The sequence below is a fragment of the Carassius carassius genome, chromosome 49, assembly GCF_963082965.1.
Source record: "Carassius carassius chromosome 49, fCarCar2.1, whole genome shotgun sequence".
NCBI lineage: Eukaryota > Metazoa > Chordata > Actinopteri > Cypriniformes > Cyprinidae > Carassius > Carassius carassius.
This window is the reverse complement of record NC_081803.1, coordinates 10,810,653-10,829,427: the sequence shown is the minus strand read 5'-3', so window position 1 is coordinate 10,829,427 and position 18,775 is coordinate 10,810,653. Positions and strand designations below refer to the sequence as shown.

General features: G+C 37.2%; 1 protein-coding gene across 1 annotated transcript in view; it reads right to left on the bottom strand.

The window, feature by feature from the left end:
• Positions 1-18,775, bottom strand: part of LOC132132589 (FRAS1-related extracellular matrix protein 2-like) — a 58,511-nt gene that overhangs the window by 16,097 nt on the left and 23,639 nt on the right. Inside the window, exons 4-6 of the mRNA XM_059545022.1 lie at positions 17,892-18,122; positions 11,165-11,290; positions 10,703-10,954 (exon numbers count right to left, since the gene is read on the bottom strand). Coding sequence (XP_059401005.1) covers positions 10,703-10,954; positions 11,165-11,290; positions 17,892-18,122 — 609 coding nt within the window. The remainder of the gene's footprint in view (positions 1-10,702; positions 10,955-11,164; positions 11,291-17,891; positions 18,123-18,775) is intronic.

The following is an 18,775-nucleotide window of genomic DNA, read 5'->3' as shown; positions in this document are numbered from 1 at the left end:
GAATTGCAAGTTATACAGTCACAATTGCATTTTATAAAGTCAAAACTGTAATATAAACTCAAAATTTTTACTTTTTTCCTCAGGATAGTGAGTTTATATCTTGCAGTTCTGACTTAAAGGGTTAGTTCACCCAAAAATCTAAATTATGTCATTAATAACTCACCCTCATGTCGTTCCAAACCCGTAAAACCTCCATTTATTTTTAGAACACAGTTTAAGATATTTTAGATTTAGTCCGAGAGCTCTTAGTCCCTCCATTGAAGCTTTGTGTACGGTCTACTGTCCATGTCAAGAAAGATAATAAAAACATCTTCAAAGTAGTCCATGTGTAGTTCAGCTCTCGGACTAAATCTAAAATATCTTAAACTGTGTTCTGAAGATAAATGGAGGTTTTACGGGTTTGGAACAACATGAGGGTGAGTTATTAATGACATAATTTAGATTTTTGGGTGAACTATCCCTTTATTAACAAGCAACTGCAAGTATTGTGAGATAAAAACTTGCAATTGTAAGAAAATAGCCAGTCTTTTTTCCCTTCCAAATTGAACTTTCAAAACTAGGAAGTATGAAAAAAAATATATAAAAAAAAATAAAAGCCCGGATTGCAAGGAAAAAAGTCAGAATGGCCAGTTTATATCATGTAATTCAGAGATACATTTTCATGATTATCTTTTTTTATTTAGTGGCGAAACAGAGCTAAACAGAAATATAAATAAACTAAACACGAATATAAACAAAAATAACAAAAGCAATAAAACTACAATTAAACTGACTGAAAATATAACTTAAAATATCAAAATAATAGCTAAAATCTTAGTGCTTGAAATTTGTAAACACTGACATTAATACCATTTCTTGTACTTGCTCATGAAAAAGGTGATAAGTATTGCGAATGATTTCAAGGGTGTTGCTATTTGGTTACTAAGGAATTCTGAGCGTCTGTTGCCATGTTGTTGCTAGATGAACTGGCCCAGGTCTCTGAAGTATTCTCGTTCCTGGCTACAGCCTTTTTTTGTAAGCATAAACATTGTAATAAAATTGTTTTAAAATGATTCAATTGCTGAAAATGAGGGGAAGCATAAAAAAGAATTAGTGTGTTAAAATATTCACAGTCACATGCAATGAAGGGTGAAGCTGAAGTTTAAAGCCCCTCAGGGTAAAATCTCAAGCTGTATTATGTTTTGATGCACAGGCAGAAGCTTCAAGCAAGCCTATTTCAGGACTTATCACAGCATACATGAACTGTGCTGAATCATCCGAGCGTTATCATACTCAGCAGGGCTAATGAGGGATGATTCATGCACAAAGCAGATGAATGATGGCATCTGCAGCACAGAGAGCAAACTTGCACAAGATTCAGTTTTATGAAGAAGATACAATTAGACAATGCTCCAAATTATCAGGTCCATATGGATATAGACACACGGGGAACATTCATATCCAGATGTCCAATCAAAGAATTTATTAGAGGGGTACATTAACATCTATCCCGAGATATCCTGTTCCAACCAAAATCTCAGCATGTCACGTCTATTTCCGGGAGCCTGTTCTCGGGCACGAGTCTGTCAGAGCTTTTTAAAGCTTCAAGTGACTGAGAAAAAGTCTGTGTGTTCTCCGATTCTGGAAACTCATGTTTGAACTCGCTAGCGTGTCTGTCGGTAGCATGGAGTACGGATGGGTTTATGCAGTTCTGACAGCTTTGTGAAACATCTTTCAGAAAACTAAGTAGGAAAAGGAGATGGGAAGCATTGAGATTTGTGGTGTTTAGTTGTATCTGTCAAAAACTGAAGCTATTTTTACACTTCAAGGGAAAATAAGATTAGAAATTACAGGGAACTGATTTTCAAAAGAGACATCAAAAAGGTGCTTTTGGCATGTAGAATCATATTAAGCATAGCTGAACTGTGGGATTTGTAGTGAAACCAATACAAGAAAATCATGAGATGCTCCTCATTACTGAGGTTAGATCAATAGATTCAGTTTCTGAAATTAAACGAACATTTGTTGTGAGAAAATAATAGCCCTTATTTCTTCTAAATAACAGCTACTAAATAAAAACATTTAGAAACTAACCATAACTACCATGGTGATGAGTAAAAAAGAAAAAAGAACACAATATAATTGGACTATTTTACCATAATTAATAAGTGTATATATATATATATATATATCCACATTTTCTTTTTTTTTTATTAATTCTCTTTTGAAATATTTCTGTTTTTGCATGAAACCTCCTTTTTAATTATTTAAAACCGCTCATTGTTTTTATCTGGAGAAACACTGCTCTATTCAATTATTTATATAAAACACTTTTGAAAGAAGTCTCCTCTATTTGTTTGGTCAAAATAAGTATGTGACGAGTGGGGCGGGGCCGAGGGACATGGGAGCGAGGCCGGGGGAGTGATTGGAGATGAACTGCACCTGTTCGACCCACCGGTCTCGAGGCCCATGGAGGAGATGGAAGGATATAAAACTGGAGCGACGACAGTGAAGGACGAGAGAGGACCAGGCCTGGGCTTTTAGTTGTGTTTTGGTTTTATTTTATGCGCACCAGTCGTCCGTGAGGGGCTGGTGCGCTGTTTTGTGTTTATTTTGTTTTATTAAAATGTTGTTGATTGTCCGCCGGTTCCCGCCTCCTTCTTCCGGATGAATATGAAGGTTGATATCGTTACAGTGGTGCCGAAGCCCGGGAGAAGGAGGGACGCGCTGCTGAAGATCCCTCGCCGCTGTGGTGAATCCGCGGTGCCATCGAGCTGGCGAGGAGTGTGCCGCCATGGACGCTCGAGGCGGTGGACTGGAGCGAGTTGCCGGGGACGGGCGAGCTCGCTACCGGCCGCCCACGATGTGGAGAGACGGCTGCCGTCCGTGAGGGAGCGGAGGAGTCGGCGCCGTTCGCCAGGTGGCCGGAGCCTGCTGCCTCCGCCGGAACGGGGAGGAGCAGGGAACGGGGGACTCCTGCCGGCTGCCCAAAACCGGAGGAGCCGTCGCCGTCCACCGGGCGGCGGAGGAGTGTCGTGCCGTCCGCCGAGGGCCGTCCAGTGCCACCGCCAGGCACCGCGGAGGAGATCACCCAGCTGGTGGAGGGCCGAGCAGCGGTGCGTCTGGGAACCGGAATTTTTTTTTTTTTTTTTTTTCCTCTCTCCCCTCTCTCGTCTCTGTCGCTCCTCCTTCCATCTCCTTTTCTCTCGCCTCGCCTGTCCTACCCCCAGGTTCCCGCAGGTCCCCGGGAGCGGCCCCCCCGGAGGGAGGGGGGGGGGGAGTAGAGCGCAGTCTCGGGAGATATATACAGTCTTGTACGTATTCTCCACCTTCACCTAGGGCTACACTGGCATACAAACAATGCTAAGCAGGAAGCATCATTTCTGAAGGATCATGTGACACTAAAGACTACCATCACAAGAGTAATTTTGAAATGCATTAAAATAGCAAGCAGTTGTTTTCAATTATTTTATTACTTGCACTGCATCTTGAACAAATAAATACATAGACTTTAGACTTTCAAAAGTTTCCTGTCAGATGGTAATAGACAACTATTTTGTTTTATATTATATATATATTATATTGTGACAAAAGACAGTAAACACATAGATGTACTGTAGATGAGCAAATGCTCCTTTTTTACTGGGATAATATATCTTATGGATAAAAGAACAGCATTTATTTGAAATAGAAATCCTTTGTAACATTATAAATATTTACTGTCACTTTTGAATGCATACTGTCAATTTTTATACATCCTTACTGAAGTATTATATTGTAAAAAAAAACAAAACAAAAAAATCACATACAATGGAAATTCTACAAACATTTTCTTCTGTTTTACAGTGTTTCAAGGATAACCTTTGCCAAAGACCACTGGCATCTTTGAATTAATTTTCCTAAGCAAATATATTATTATAGTAAAATCAATTTCAGTAACTCTACCGCTAAATGACACAAAAGCCTGGTTATGTCTGAATAGTTTCCACTAGTTTTTGTTGTACTCTTTATCTCTGCAGCAGAGTATCTCTTCAGTTTTAATCTACAGTGTGCTCAGTCGCTGCCAGCCAAACAACACTGAGCTTGGCATCCGGATCATGTTTGTTTTGATGCAGTTCATTAGCTCTCAGAAAGAGACAGCAGTATGGAGTGTACCTTCCTGACTCAGTCCACCACACGGCTCAACCAACAGACTATTTTGAAAACAGCTAAACTACCATCACGATACAGAAAAACATATAGGTTTTTGCTAGTTACTCTCCAATGCTGTTTCACTCATACAGAGGCAGCTGCAAACCCGTTCTCATGTTTAGCACACAACTGAGAGTGAGTAATTGAGTTTCAGACTGAAGTATTAGCTGTTTTTAGCTTATATCCTTGCTCGTTGAGATCTTTCATGCATTGCCTGAGGGAGTCAACTTTTGTCTGTTTACCTCCTACCTCACATACACACACAGATGCGAACACACACACACACACACACACACACACACGCTTACAGTATTTTTCTCGTGTCTGATCATTTGGGGGAGGTGTTGTGTTTTACTTTGTGGAAGTGATGTTTATCTCTCCATCTGCAGTTAACCACTCAACAGAAACTGCTTAAATTTCACAGACTCGCTTCATTTTGAAACCTTGATAAACAGAAAAATAAAAGCAGAATTTATACACAACCTACTTGAGCAGCCCAACTAGGGCCACCAGATCAATAATTCATATGTATGTATGTGCTAGTGTGTGTGTACAAGACAGAAATAGAGAAACAGAGGAGAACGGGATGATACAGATTTTGGAGGTATGCACCATTTCATTTTTATTATTCATAGTGTGTAGAAAAACAACTCTTCACACACATACACGCTATTTTTCAGCATCTCATTCAAGTGGCGCATTTTTTACATTTAAATTCAACCTTTAAAAGCACGTCAATTCCAAAAAAAATTGAAGTTAGCATAATACTAAGCTAATGGCGCAATGCTCCACCATGCAAATTAAATACAAATTGTGCACATAATCACTACCGTTCAAAATATTATTACAATTTCAAAAGCACCATTTCCATTTTTAATATATTGTAAAATGAAAAGTGTTCCTTTGATGGTAAAGCCAAATTTTAAGCTTCATTACTCCAGTCTTCAGTGTCACAAGATCCTTCAGAAATCATTGTAATATGCTGATTTGCTGCTTAAGAAAGATTTCCTTTTATTATCTGTTCATAAGAAGTGGAAATGTGGATTTTTTTTTTCAGGAATCTTGAATGAATATAAAGTTTTAAAGAACACAATTTATTTGAAATCAAAATCTTTTGTAACATTACAGACATCTTGTCATTTTTTTTAGCAATTTAATGCATCCTTGCTGAATGAAAGTTTTAGTGTAGTGTATACTATTGCAAGTAAAATAGTCGTTTTTTTCTGTTAAATTACTATTGTTATTGATATTTCATTCCATAATAAAATGGAAGTACATAAATCAAAATGTTGGTCATCCTAGTCTACCATTTTGGGTGATTTGAGTTAGTTCACAAGCAATGCAATGAAATGCAAAAAACAAAACAAAAAATACATATGACTGCCTTAGAATTGCTTCCTATCTTTTGGTGCTGTAATAATAATATATATTGCTTATGATGCCTTAAAGTTGTATACACATGTATACATCCGAGTTAGTTCTGGCTGCAGATAAAGTTTTAATAGTTGGTGATTTTAATATCCATGTTGATAATGAAAACGATGCATTGGGATCAGCATTAATAGACATTCTGAACTCTATTGGTGTTAGACAACACGTTTCAGGACCTACTCATTGTCGAAATCATACTCTAGATTTAATACTGTCACATGGAATTGATGTTGATGGTGTTGAAATTATTCAGCCAAGTGATGATATCTCAGATCATTATTTAGTTCTTTGCAAAATTCATATAGCCAAAATTGTAAATTCTACTTCTTGTTACAAGTATGGAAGAACCATCACTTCTAACACAAAAGACTGCTTTTTAAGTTATCTTCCTGATGTATCCAAATTCCTTAGCATATCCAAAACCTCAGAACAACTTGATGATGTAACAGAAACTATGGACTCTCTCTTTTCTAGCACTTTAAATAAAGTTGCTCCTTTACGCTTAAGGAAGGTTAAGGAAAACAGTTTGACACCATGGTATAATGAGCATACTCGCACCCTAAAGAGAGCAGCCCGAAAAATGGAGCGCAGCTGGAGGAAAACAAAACTAGAGGTATTTCGTATTGCTTGGCGGGAAAGTAACATATCCTACAGAAAAGCATTAAAAACTGCTAGATCCGATTACTTTTCTTCTCTTTTAGAAGAAAACAAACATAACCCAAGGTATTTATTCAATACAGTGGCTAAATTAATGAAAAATAAAGCCTCAACAAGTGTTGACATTTCCCAACACCACAGCAGTAATGACTTTATGAACTACTTTACTTCTAAAATCGATACTATTAGAGATAAAATTGCAACCATTCAGCCGTCAGCTACAGTATCACATCAGACAGTGCACTATAGACCCCCTGAGGAACAGTTCCACTCATTCTCTACCATAGGAGAGGAAGAATTGTATAAACTTGTTAAATCATCTAAACCAACAACATGTATGTTAGACCCTATACCATCTAAGCTCCTGAAAGAGGTGCTTCCAGAAGTCATAGATCCTCTTCTGACTATTATTAATTCCTCATTGTCATTAGGACATGTCCCCAAAACCTTCAAACTGGCTGTTATTAAGCCTCTCATCAAAAAACCACAACTTGACCCCAAAGAACTAGTTAATTATAGACCAATCTCGAATCTCCCTTTTCTGTCCAAGATACTAGAAAAGGTGGTATCCACACAATTATATTCCTTCTTAGAGAAAAATGGTATATGTGAGGATTTCCAGTCAGGATTTAGACCGTATCATAGTACTGAGACTGCTCTTCTTAGAGTTACAAATGATCTGCTCTTATCATCTGATCGTGGGTGTATCTCTCTATTAGTTTTATTGGATCTTAGTGCTGCGTTTGACACAATTGACCACAACATTCTTTTGCATAGACTTGAATACTTTGTTGGCATCAGTGGAAGTGCATTAGCATGGTTTAAATCGTACTTATATGACCGCCATCAGTTCGTAGCAGTGAATGAAGATGTATCCTATCGATCACAAGTGCAGTATGGAGTACCTCAAGGCTCAGTACTAGGGCCGCTACTCTTCACGCTTTATATGTTACCCTTGGGAGATATCATCAGGAAACATGGTGTTAGCTTTCACTGTTATGCTGATGATACACAGCTCTATATTTCTTCACAGCCCGGTGAAACACACCAATTTGAAAAACTAATGGATTGCATAGCCGATATAAAAAACTGGATGACGAGTAATTTCTTACTGCTAAATTCTGAAAAAACAGAGGTGTTAATTATAGGACCTAAAAACTCTGCTTGTAATAACCTAGAACACTGTCTAAGACTTGATGGTTGCTCTGTCAATTCTTTGTCATCAGTTAGGAACCTAGGTGTGCTACTTGATCGCAATCTTTCCTTAGAAAGCCACGTTTCTAGCATTTGTAAAACTGCATTTTTCCATCTCAAAAATATATCTAAATTACGGCCTATGCTCTCAATGTCAAATGCAGAAATGTTAATCCATGCATTTATGACCTCAAGGTTAGATTATTGTAATGCTTTATTGGGTGGTTGTTCTGCACGCTTAGTAAACAAACTACAGCTAGTCCAAAATGCAGCAGCAAGAGTTCTTACTAGAACCAGGAAGTATGACCATATTAGCCCGGTCCTGTCAACACTGCACTGGCTCCCTATCAAGCATCGCATAGATTTTAAAATATTGCTTATTACTTATAAAGCCCTGAATGGTTTAGCACCTCAGTATTTGAATGAGCTCCTTTTACATTATAATCCTCTACGTCCGCTACGTTTTAAAAACTCAGGCAATTTGATAATACCTAGAATATCAAAATCAACTGCAGGCGGCAGATCCTTTTCCTATTTGGCGCCCAAACTCTGGAATAACCTACCTAACATTGTTCGGGAGGCAGACACACTCTTGCAGTTTAAATCTAGATTAAAGACCCATCTCTTTAACCTGGCATACACATAACATACTAATATGCTTTTATTATCCAAATCCGTTAAAGGATTTTTAGGCTGCATTAATTAGGTAAACCGGAACTGGAAACACTTCCCATAACAACCTATGTACTTGATACATCATTAGAAGAATGGCATCTACGCTAATATTTGTCTGTTTCTCTCTTGTTCCGAGGTCACCGTGGCCACCAGATCCAGTCTGTGTCCAGATCAGAGGGTCACTGCAGTCACCCGGATCCAGTACGTATCCAGACCAGATGGTGGATCAGCACCTAGAAAGGACCTCTACATCCCTGAAAGACAGCGGAGACCAGGACAACTAGAGCCCCAGATACAGATCCCCTGTAAAGACCTTGTCTCAGAGGAGCACCAGGACAAGACCACAGGAAACAGATGATTCTTCTGCACAATCTGACTTTGCTGCAGCCTGGAATTGAACTACTGGTTTCGTCTGGTCAGAGGAGAACTGGCCCCCCAACTGAGCCTGGTTTCTCCCAAGGTTTTTTTCTCCATTCTGTCACCGATGGAGTTTCGGTTCCTTGCCGCTGTCGCCTCTGGCTTGCTTAGTTGGGGACACTTCATCTACAGCGATATCGTTGACTTGATTGCAAATAAATGCACAGACACTATTTAACTGAACAGAGATGACATAACTGAATCCAATGATGAACTGCCTTTAACTATCATTTTTGCATTATTGACACTGTTTTCCTAATGAATGTTGTTCAGTTGCTTTGACGCAATGTATTTTGTTTAAAGCGCTATATAAATAAAGGTGACATTGACATGTAACTGAACGTTTTTAACTCTCATCTTGAGATAAATCAAGATATAAACAGGCATATATTGTACAGAGGACTGTATCTTTCACAGTTTATGTTTTTGATTAAATTAAAATGTACTACAGTTACACTTATCTTGTAATATTATACTAAGTAAATGATTAAAGCCTTAAGGAAGCTCATATCCTGCATATATATGCTCATTTGAATTTAAGCAGTGTTGCAGGAGGCTGATTGATGTTTAGGTGGTTTTAGCCCAGATTTTCTGATAACGGCTTCAGATAGAGCGCGATACGATCTAATACCCTTAGGATATTGTACCATAGACAAGAGGATTGCCCCAGAAAAAACCTCAGTAGACAGGTGTACTGCGTATGTGTGTGTGTGTGTGTGTGTGTGAGAGAGAGAGAGAGAGAAAGAGTGGCTTTAAAAGGAAGAAAGACGGGCCAAAACAAAGCACCAACAACACCCTCTAATTACACAGTCTCTCACTTAAACACACTCACACAAACACACATACTATTTATGCTTTAATAAACACTATTTGTCAGATATACCGAGTGCAGCACACTCAGTTGAACTTAACTTGATAAAAGCTTTCACCTTCGTGTCACATGAAAATTACCACTAATCCACCTTCAGCATTGAGCAGCACAGCGATATACACATATGTGCATGTACAGTTTCCCAGCCAAAGGATGAACTCGATCCCTTCCAGCACTCTCCTGAGTGCAATTTCACGTTTTCTGTCTGAGGTGGGCTAAGCCAGCGGCTCCTATTTTCCTCAGCAAACTTTTGAGAGGTGCCATAATAACAGCAAAACAGAGATTAAAGGAAAAAAAATCCATTCGTTTCCACTGAAAAATAATTAATTCTCTTGCTTTGAGGAAAGAAGGCTTTAGAATAACTCAACTTTATCTGTGATTTCAGGCCTCATAACGCTGGAGGAGAAAGAGACTCCAGTGCAAACTTCAGTGTTGCTCATTTACATGTGCATTGTGTCTATTCTTGGTTCATCCACTGGCTGCTGAATGTCCATGAGACACAGAAACTCCGTCGCTATACGACGATTTGGAGAAAGATAAATGGCTCTTTAAATATCACGGCGTTTTGAACTAACAAATGCATATCTGTCCGAGCATGATATGGTCTGTGAATAGCATTATTTGTATGGTTTGAGTGAATTGTAAGTCATAAGATTTTATTTTGTTTTATAAGAAAAATATTATAGTTTATTATTTGGTACTTTTTGCACTTTTAATGATTTATTGGGGAAAAAGTGGAAGAGAAAATGACGCGAGCCAGACTCAAACTCACATTTTCCACATACGCACTACACCACTATGCCACAGCTCCGACCAGGTTTATTATAGTAAAAGATTTTAAAATTACTTACTGTTACTTAATATAAAATATATAAATATAAATAATAAATTATATCAAATATTTTATATAGCATTTTTAATATTCTATAAATATTTTATATACAATATTTGTCATTTTCTTGCTACAAAAATTGGTACTAAAATATCAAACTGAAATAAAGTTAATAAAAAACTATAACTATATAGACACAGCTAAAATAAAAATAAAAACAGAAAATATAAAAATACAAAGTGTTAATAATTTTTTTTATCTCCCAATAATACTAAAATGACACTGGCTCCTACTTATTTAGTCTGTTTATGACACAGAATTGCTTTTCTTTGTTCAGGTCACGTGTATATTATCATCAAATCATCAATATTCCAATCAATATTTCCTGGAGTGAAGAGTTAATTTTCCTGTAAATGTTTACTTTTTTAGTTTAACAAAGGCAAACAAGCCCTTACCGTCGTCCTGGTCCGGCACTATGCGGATATGCGCAGTGGGGTATTCCAGCCCCAGACGGCCTCCCACAGGCATACTGAGGGTCACATTAAAGCTCTCCTCTCCCTCATTCAGCGAGTCGTCAATGATCACCACACGACAGTGATTCTCCGTCATGTCCTTATCAAAGCGCAGAATGCTGGCCTGCTCCTCTGGACGGGAGATGTAGTCAGAGTAGGACAGCGCAGAAGTGGGGACGGTTCCTGTGGCAGAGCCTGCAGAAGCACAGAAAGGACTCATGCAAGGAATTCATTCAAATCCACATAGAGCGTTTACGGATACTTCAAAAGAATTTTAAAGGGGTAGTTTACTCAAAAACTTGTGTAGAAAGAGCTGCACAAGATTTCTTCAGAACCATTTCAGTAATTTCATTTTTTGGGTGAGCTATATCTTTTGTTGGTGTAAAAATGAGATCTGAATTTCACCTTGCTGAGTGTGACAGACCACCATCAGTTCCTCACTGACATCTCCCCTCCTGTGCACCGGGATCAGAAGTTCTCTAAAATCTTCTTCCACAGCAAAGCTGGCCTGAGGAAAGAACACTGTGGACTCTGTCAAAGGAAAAAGAAGATATAGCTCAGTATTAGGACTGCTGTTATGTTATATCAGTCACAGAGGGATTTAGCGGCTCCCTGTCAGAAAGACTATTCCCACACGGCTTTAAAACACTGCAGGCGGCGGATTGACTCTTCAATATATAATTATTTCAAATCATACGGCGCTATACTGGGCGTGTAATGCACATTTATCTTGCACAAAGACAAAAACACATTTTGTATGAGAAAATAGATTTTTCATATTGAGCGCTTCATATTAGGTTTTTAATGGCCTTTGGACCAAGTGGCATCGATATCTGTCTGTACCGGCTGTGTATTGCGTTGTGCTGCAGAGTAAACCGACTGAGTGAAAGGGGTTTGTTCAGGCATTGCTATTTTCAAATACCGCAGGTCAGAACTGAGTCAACATCTAAACATATTTTTTATAGCACTGAAAGAAAAAGGAGGGGAAAAAATGATCCAGCCAGAAACAGAAAATCTATAGAGAAGACAAAGCTAGTGAAAGACTGGTGATGTTTCTGAAATGAAGCCACAAAGGGACAAATAAGAAAAAAAAAACAGATCCCTCTCTGCATTGCCTGTCCTGCCCCAGATCATTCTATGCAAATATACATGGTCTTTTGCAAACATCTCCAATCATCAATCTGCAAGTCGAGGTGGAAAATAGACCAACAAGCTGTTCAAGTAATAGTTAAGGGAGAATGAATAGCACAACAGTTAGACACATGCATTTTCAGTGACAACTTTAAATGATAAAACAAGAATATAGTACACTGGTGTCCCAGGATTTTTTTTTTTTATATATATATTATATTTACAAAGGTTGTGCAATAAAACTAACTTAACATTATGATGGACTACATATGTGACATATTTTTTTAGGCATATATATATATATATATATATACATATATATATATATATATATATATATATATATATACATATATATATATATATATATATATATATAAACATTTTTTTCATGTTTATTCAATGTATATTGCTATAAAACAACATTAAATTAATGATTTTAAAATCTGCAGACTGTTACTTGCAACTCTTATAATTTTGGCATATCTATCAAATATATGTTTATTCTTTATAAAACATTGTCTCTTTAGTTTTCATGTTTATTTAATGTATATTCATAGAAAACAACATCAAATTAATGATTTTAAAATCTCTACAGCTGTTACTTGCATATATATATATATATATATATATTTTTTTTTTAAAGTAATTGCCTCTTTACTTTTCATTTTTATTTAATGTAAACATTGCCTGGAAACCACATAAAATCTAACATAATACTGTTTAAATGTGTATTAAGACTAGCATGGTAGCAGGGTTGCAAAAGATTCACACCTTGTAGAAATCGCATAGAAAATAAAACCGCTCATATACTATTTGCAGTAGTTTGACCACCTGATTTTGATGATTGAGATTTTCTGAAAGTTAAGGACATATTGTCCCCCATTTGTTCAAAATGAAAAAGAAAGACAGCAATTACTATATTTAGTAACTATCTATTCACCACAGATTTCCTCAATCACATGACATTAGTAAAAGAGTGTGAACAAAATATTCTCTGCAAAATAAGAATGCTTTCCACTGTTCAGGCTCTGAGCGTTGTACAGATTGCTCTCCTGATGAAAGAATTAATCTTATAGCCCTCAAGACTCAAACGCTGGATGTGAGAAAAGAATAACAATGAGGCGAATCTATATAGCCTCTCAGGTATAAGGCTTATGTATTTAGACCATCTCTTACCCTCACACAGGAAAGTTTCATGCATGAGGGGCCAAAATAATGACCTTGTTTTGTAACGATCAAAAACAAGGCCGATGAGAAAGTAAAATTCTGCACATTTATATTCAGTATAGAGTCCTCTGCAGTAAGACGTTTGAATTATTTTTTGATTTACAGCATTGTATGGTACATACATGATTTATTTTAATCATATACCAGTTCTTGCCAATTAAAGCAGATTATTTAAAATAATAATTAGATTTGGGTGGGGGTGGTAAGACACAACAAAATCAATAAATAAAATAAATAAATGAAAAAAACTAAATCTCTAATTTTTTTTCTTAGCATTAAAGGTGCACTAAGCAATATTTGAAAAATGCTTTTGAGCAATGTGTCAAACCGATTTAAAAAACACTTGCTGCCAATCAGCGATGGATATTAGATAATCGGTTATAGATAGCGCGAGAAAAAAAAAAGGTGTTACAATTAGGCAAGAGGTAGTACCCGCGTAAATTTTGGATTAGCTTTCCCACAGTGGAGAGAACTCGAGCCTGGAATTGGATGCAGAGGTTGCTTTGTTTCTTCTTGATAGCTGAGTTACGTTGAGTTTTATTTTTCACACAACTATTCTTTGTTGGCTTTTGCTTGAATATGCTGCAGCTGGCAGGCATAGTAGATTCCGCTGCCAGGGTTGTGTACATACGTGTGGGGCGGAGTCATCAAAAAAGGTCAAGGTCCTGTTGGAGAATGGGTGTGTTTGTTTGGTGCTTTTAAGTATCAACATCGTTTGGCAAAAAAATGCTTAGTGCACCTTTAATGTGTACAATAATAATAAATGCCCTTAAACAAGATGCTTAACCACTTGAGAAAGCAAAACTGCACAAGATCCAGATCTACATCATCTATTCATCTATATCCATCCATATCCAACCATCTACAGTATATCAATCCAACCATCCATCTAAATCATCCATTCATATCACTTTATATCCAACTATCTATATCCATCCATCTATAACTATCTATATAATCCATCTATATTTAAATATCTCTATCCATCCATTCATCTACATCATCTACATACAAGTTAGAAAGTATCTTTGCAGTGTAGAGTTCTTGACCTCTTCAATTCACATGATCTTTAAAATGAAGTATTTTTGAGTTCATTCAGGGAAAGGTACAGCCATTTAAATCATCATTAAACCCATTTCCAACATTAACCATAAATAAACAGAGAGTAAAGTTGAAGTAAGCATCTTTAAAATGCCTTTCCAGCCTCTCCTCTTCCTTTATTGCTCCTTACACTAATGAGCAGTGAAAGCTTCTGGCTGTAAAGGAGGAAGCTAGTCACATCCCAGCCGTCCCAGTAACAGATGTGCCTCCAGATCAGTGTTGGGGAAAGTTACTTTTAAAAGTAATGCCTTACAATATTGCGTTACTCCCTAAAAAAGTAACTAAATACGTTACTTAGTTACTTTTTATGGAAAGTAATGTGTTACTTTCACGTTACTTTTTAAATATGAGCAGGGCTTGATTGTTTTTAATATAAGAAGTTCTATTTATAGCAAATGTTAAAGCCCTTTCACACCAAAAAGTCTAATGAATAAACCTCAGGCTGAAGGAAAAGTAAATTCACGTCTGTACAGTAGAACACAGGAGAAGAAGGTTCAACACTCTTCAGCAATAAAAAACAAAACAATGAAGCACAATTGTTAGTTTATCTAAAGTCATTTTTTTATTATTAGTATGGTTGAACTGGATCATTAAAGGTCAGCAGCAAAGACACTGTTAATAAAATGGGAATAGATACATTTGTGTTATTTAATATATTTAGTTATAGCAGGTTTGCGTCATATTCTGAGTTTGCATTTCACTGTTTTGATTAATTTTGATGAATACTAAATCTGTTTTGTTTTTTGTTTTTTTGTGAGTGGGATGAATTAATGCCCATTCACATTTAGTCTAGAACTACAGTAACATGTTCACAAAGCGCACACAACGCCTCCATACTTCCGATTTCTCCCAATATGGGAACAGGAGGCTTGTCAGTCAAAAAATGGGAATACAAAGTAACTGGCGTTACTTTTTTTGAAAAAGTAACTCAGATATTTTCTTGTAAATTAAAAAGTAATTCGTTACTTTACTAGTTACTTGAAAAAAGTAATCTGATTACGTAACTCGCGTTACTTGTAATGCATTACCCCCAACACTGCTCCAGATGCAAGCTTTTGTCTGAGCCCGCAGGTCGGTGTAAGCCATCATGTGTGAATGGCTCTGTAGCAACTGGGTCAGACAGGTCTCCAAAGGCCCCTGTTAGAAGAAAACCACTCCCTCTCTCATTCAAATATTAATGCGTGAGGAGGGCGACCTCATACTGCTACACACACATAAAGGCTAAAAGGATAATTAACCTGAAAGGAAAAAAACTGCATGTGGAGCAACAGGACGGCAGCATGCCAACCGGCCCAACTCCCCTCCCTCTCGCCATTAAAAAGAGCAGCCAGACTCTGTCCCGTTAAGCCTCCCATGGGTCTCAGCAAACAAACCCCGCTGTAAGACTGATAATTAGCTCACTGGGGAAGGAGTGGAGTTTTCTTTCTCCTTTTTTCTAAGAAAAATTACTTCGGCAAAGATAGCGAGGCTTAAGTAACATTCAGATGGAAACTACCGCATCGTTTGGGATTATAGATGAAAATTTTAATTATCCAGGGACCCCGAGGAGACGATAAAGACAAAAGCACACAGAATAAAACAACGTAAGCCTCTGGTTATTCACACTGCACATCTAAATACATTGGTAATTGTGAGAATATGAGATGATGTCGTGATGATGAACAGACAAATAATTCCGTCAAGGCTCTCAGCGAGAAAACCAAAAACAGATAGTGTGAGATGAACGCAGTTTGATCAACAGACTGACAAAGCTGGATTTTTGTGATGAGAGCTGCTTTGAAAGGTTTTTTTTTTTAATGCGCGGCTGTCTCATTACGGCTTTCTGCCGGCTTTCTTTTTGGGTCCTCACAGATAAAAGTGTGGCACCCCTCCAAAATGACCCCTCAAAACCTGTGCAACTAACTTTCATATGCGAACGATTTAATTACAGAGGGAGCCAGTGCAGACATGTCAAACCTTTTTCAAATGCCGGTCGACAATTTACATGTATCGACAAGACGCTTTCTAAATAAGACGTGTAGCTGTGCGCAGAATTCGAGAAGCTCACAGGTAGGAAGAGATATAAAATGCTATGATAATTGAGGTCCACTGAAAGAGAGAAAAAGGCATCTGGAGTATAGAGATAAGGCCTGTGTTTTTATCTGCAATACTGAAATTTTTTTTTAAATAAAATGGCCTGGGATGTTTTTAGCAGCTTTGTTGTGTTTCTGGTCTTGTGAACATCCTGCCTGCTTCTGACTAACTTACATCTTCACTAGATGTAAAAAGGGTCTAGAATATTGAGCGGCTGAAGTGGTGCTGTTTGGATATTTTTGAAGACTCTGATCTCATATAATCTTAACATGAGTATGTATTTAAAAAACCAATGTGCATTAGATAAAATATGATGAACACTGCAGTTTGAAAGTTTGGGGTTGGTATGATTTTTTTTATTAGTTTTGAAAGTCGTAATTTTTTTATGGTTGTTACTTCATTTCAACACTTACTTGGAATTAAAAAATAAAATAAAAATCAGTTAATTTTCTCTGATTACCACTTGGAAAGGAGGCTAACGAGTTTTGTAACCAGAACATAAAAAAGTTTTTGTTCAGAATTTACCAAAATAAGAAGCATTTTATTTCTAATCGCCGTTTTAATCTCCCAATTCCATTTTGTGATGCCCAGTGGTACAGAAATGACATACTTCAACTGTAATAAATTATTGAATTTTATAGTTCTGGTGGGTATGAAAATGTAAACAAGTCAGTTGTTCACTAATAGTTTGATTCTCCTGGTTCTTTTAGTTTGGATCAAAGAGGGAAAAAAATATACATTTAGTCCCGGTTCACTTAGTAGTTACACTGTCATTTTTAAACATTGAACACAAAGATAAGAAACAAAGGACATAAGCATACAGTCACAACCTAATTGGACAGCTTTTATTACATATATTTTGCAAACTTAACCATACAGTTTCCATTTCTGTCACAGGTGGAGTTTGGGTGTCTTGCCACTGTCACCTTTTGGCTCACTTAGACTTGATATTCTGCGATATTATTGACTTTGACTGCACAGACGGAACAGAGTTTGACAATGACATTACCATTTAGCTGGTTTATAGATTAATTAGGCTCATTCCATAATTGGCGGACATTAAACAGGTATTGAACCAAACTGAATCAACGGTGAACTAACTTCAATGTAATAATGACGGTTTACTCTTGTTTTTTTTTTTTTGAGCTGCTTTACAGTAGAGTTAAATTGTGTTTAACTCATTTTCCACTGTAAAGCTGCTTTGAAACAATCTGTTTTGTATGAAGCGCTATATAAATAAAGGTGACTTGACTGCATATGGTCATGTTTTTACCAGCTTATAATTTACAAATAGCATGCACTGAACTGTAACATGCAACAAAGCTCATATGGCCTTTTTAGGGACGTACCTTATGACATCAAATCCTGTTTTTTGTTAATTTAGATGTCTTTGGTCCATGTTGCATTCATATTTCAGTCAAACAGCACCAGAGTTCATTTGGAAATGGACTGAGACCCTCTGAAAAGCTGGGTTTCAGTCCGCTTATTTGGTGCGCACCAAGGTTCAGATGGCCAAACCTAATAAGTGTAAATGCCTTAAGTTGTGCATGGTTGCATGTTTATTAAAAAATGTTTGGTCAATTTCTGTTGGACTTACCATCACCTGGATCCACAATCTCAACTGTGGCTAATGCTGGTGACTCCAAAACAGCCATCACCGGATCAGTCAGAATAATCTGGAACGTCTCGGACTGCTCGTATTTCCCATCAGAGAGAAGCCTCACTCTCCATGTGGCTGTGGTCTGGCCGGGGTTAAACTGCACCTTCTTCTGCGATTTTCCCAGGAAATCCTTCTCCTTTTTGGCACTCCCATCCAGTGTACCAATCCCTTAAAATAACACAATATAACAATTTTGACAAAGTTTCCTGACTTCATATCTCCAGATTTTCACAACTCATGGCTTTGAGAAGGATCTACTCAAAGAAGCTTATTATGAAATTTTGAGCAGGCATTAGCTAAATCAGAATTTTACAGATTTTGAGCACAACAGCGCAGGTGTCTACGCACAATCTATGCCATATAGAAAGAGATGCACTTTGTATAGAAGAAAAAAGGCCCAAGGGCTGTAAGTGTCTGATACTCAGAAGCTAGGATGTACGAACAAAATCAAGGAACATGTTGAAACTAAAGTACAGCATGTAGACTCAACATCCTCTCTACTGTAACACTGGTACGAAGCTGTGATGGGATTCCCACACAGTGGGAACCTGCCCTGAAGCGTTTGATCTCTGATACATCAAGCCGAGACACTGTCAGGGATCCGTCTGCCAGAACCTCCCAAACAGATGTGAGTAATTAAATCACCTCAATATTTCAGATCAGTGCAGGATGATCGCTGATCTTCAATCCTCACCACTTAAGCTACTACATGACATGGAAAAGCAAAATTGTAGAAAAAAGACTGCAGATTTAGGGAAATAATTCTAAATATAGATTTATATATATATATATATATATATATATATATATATATATATATA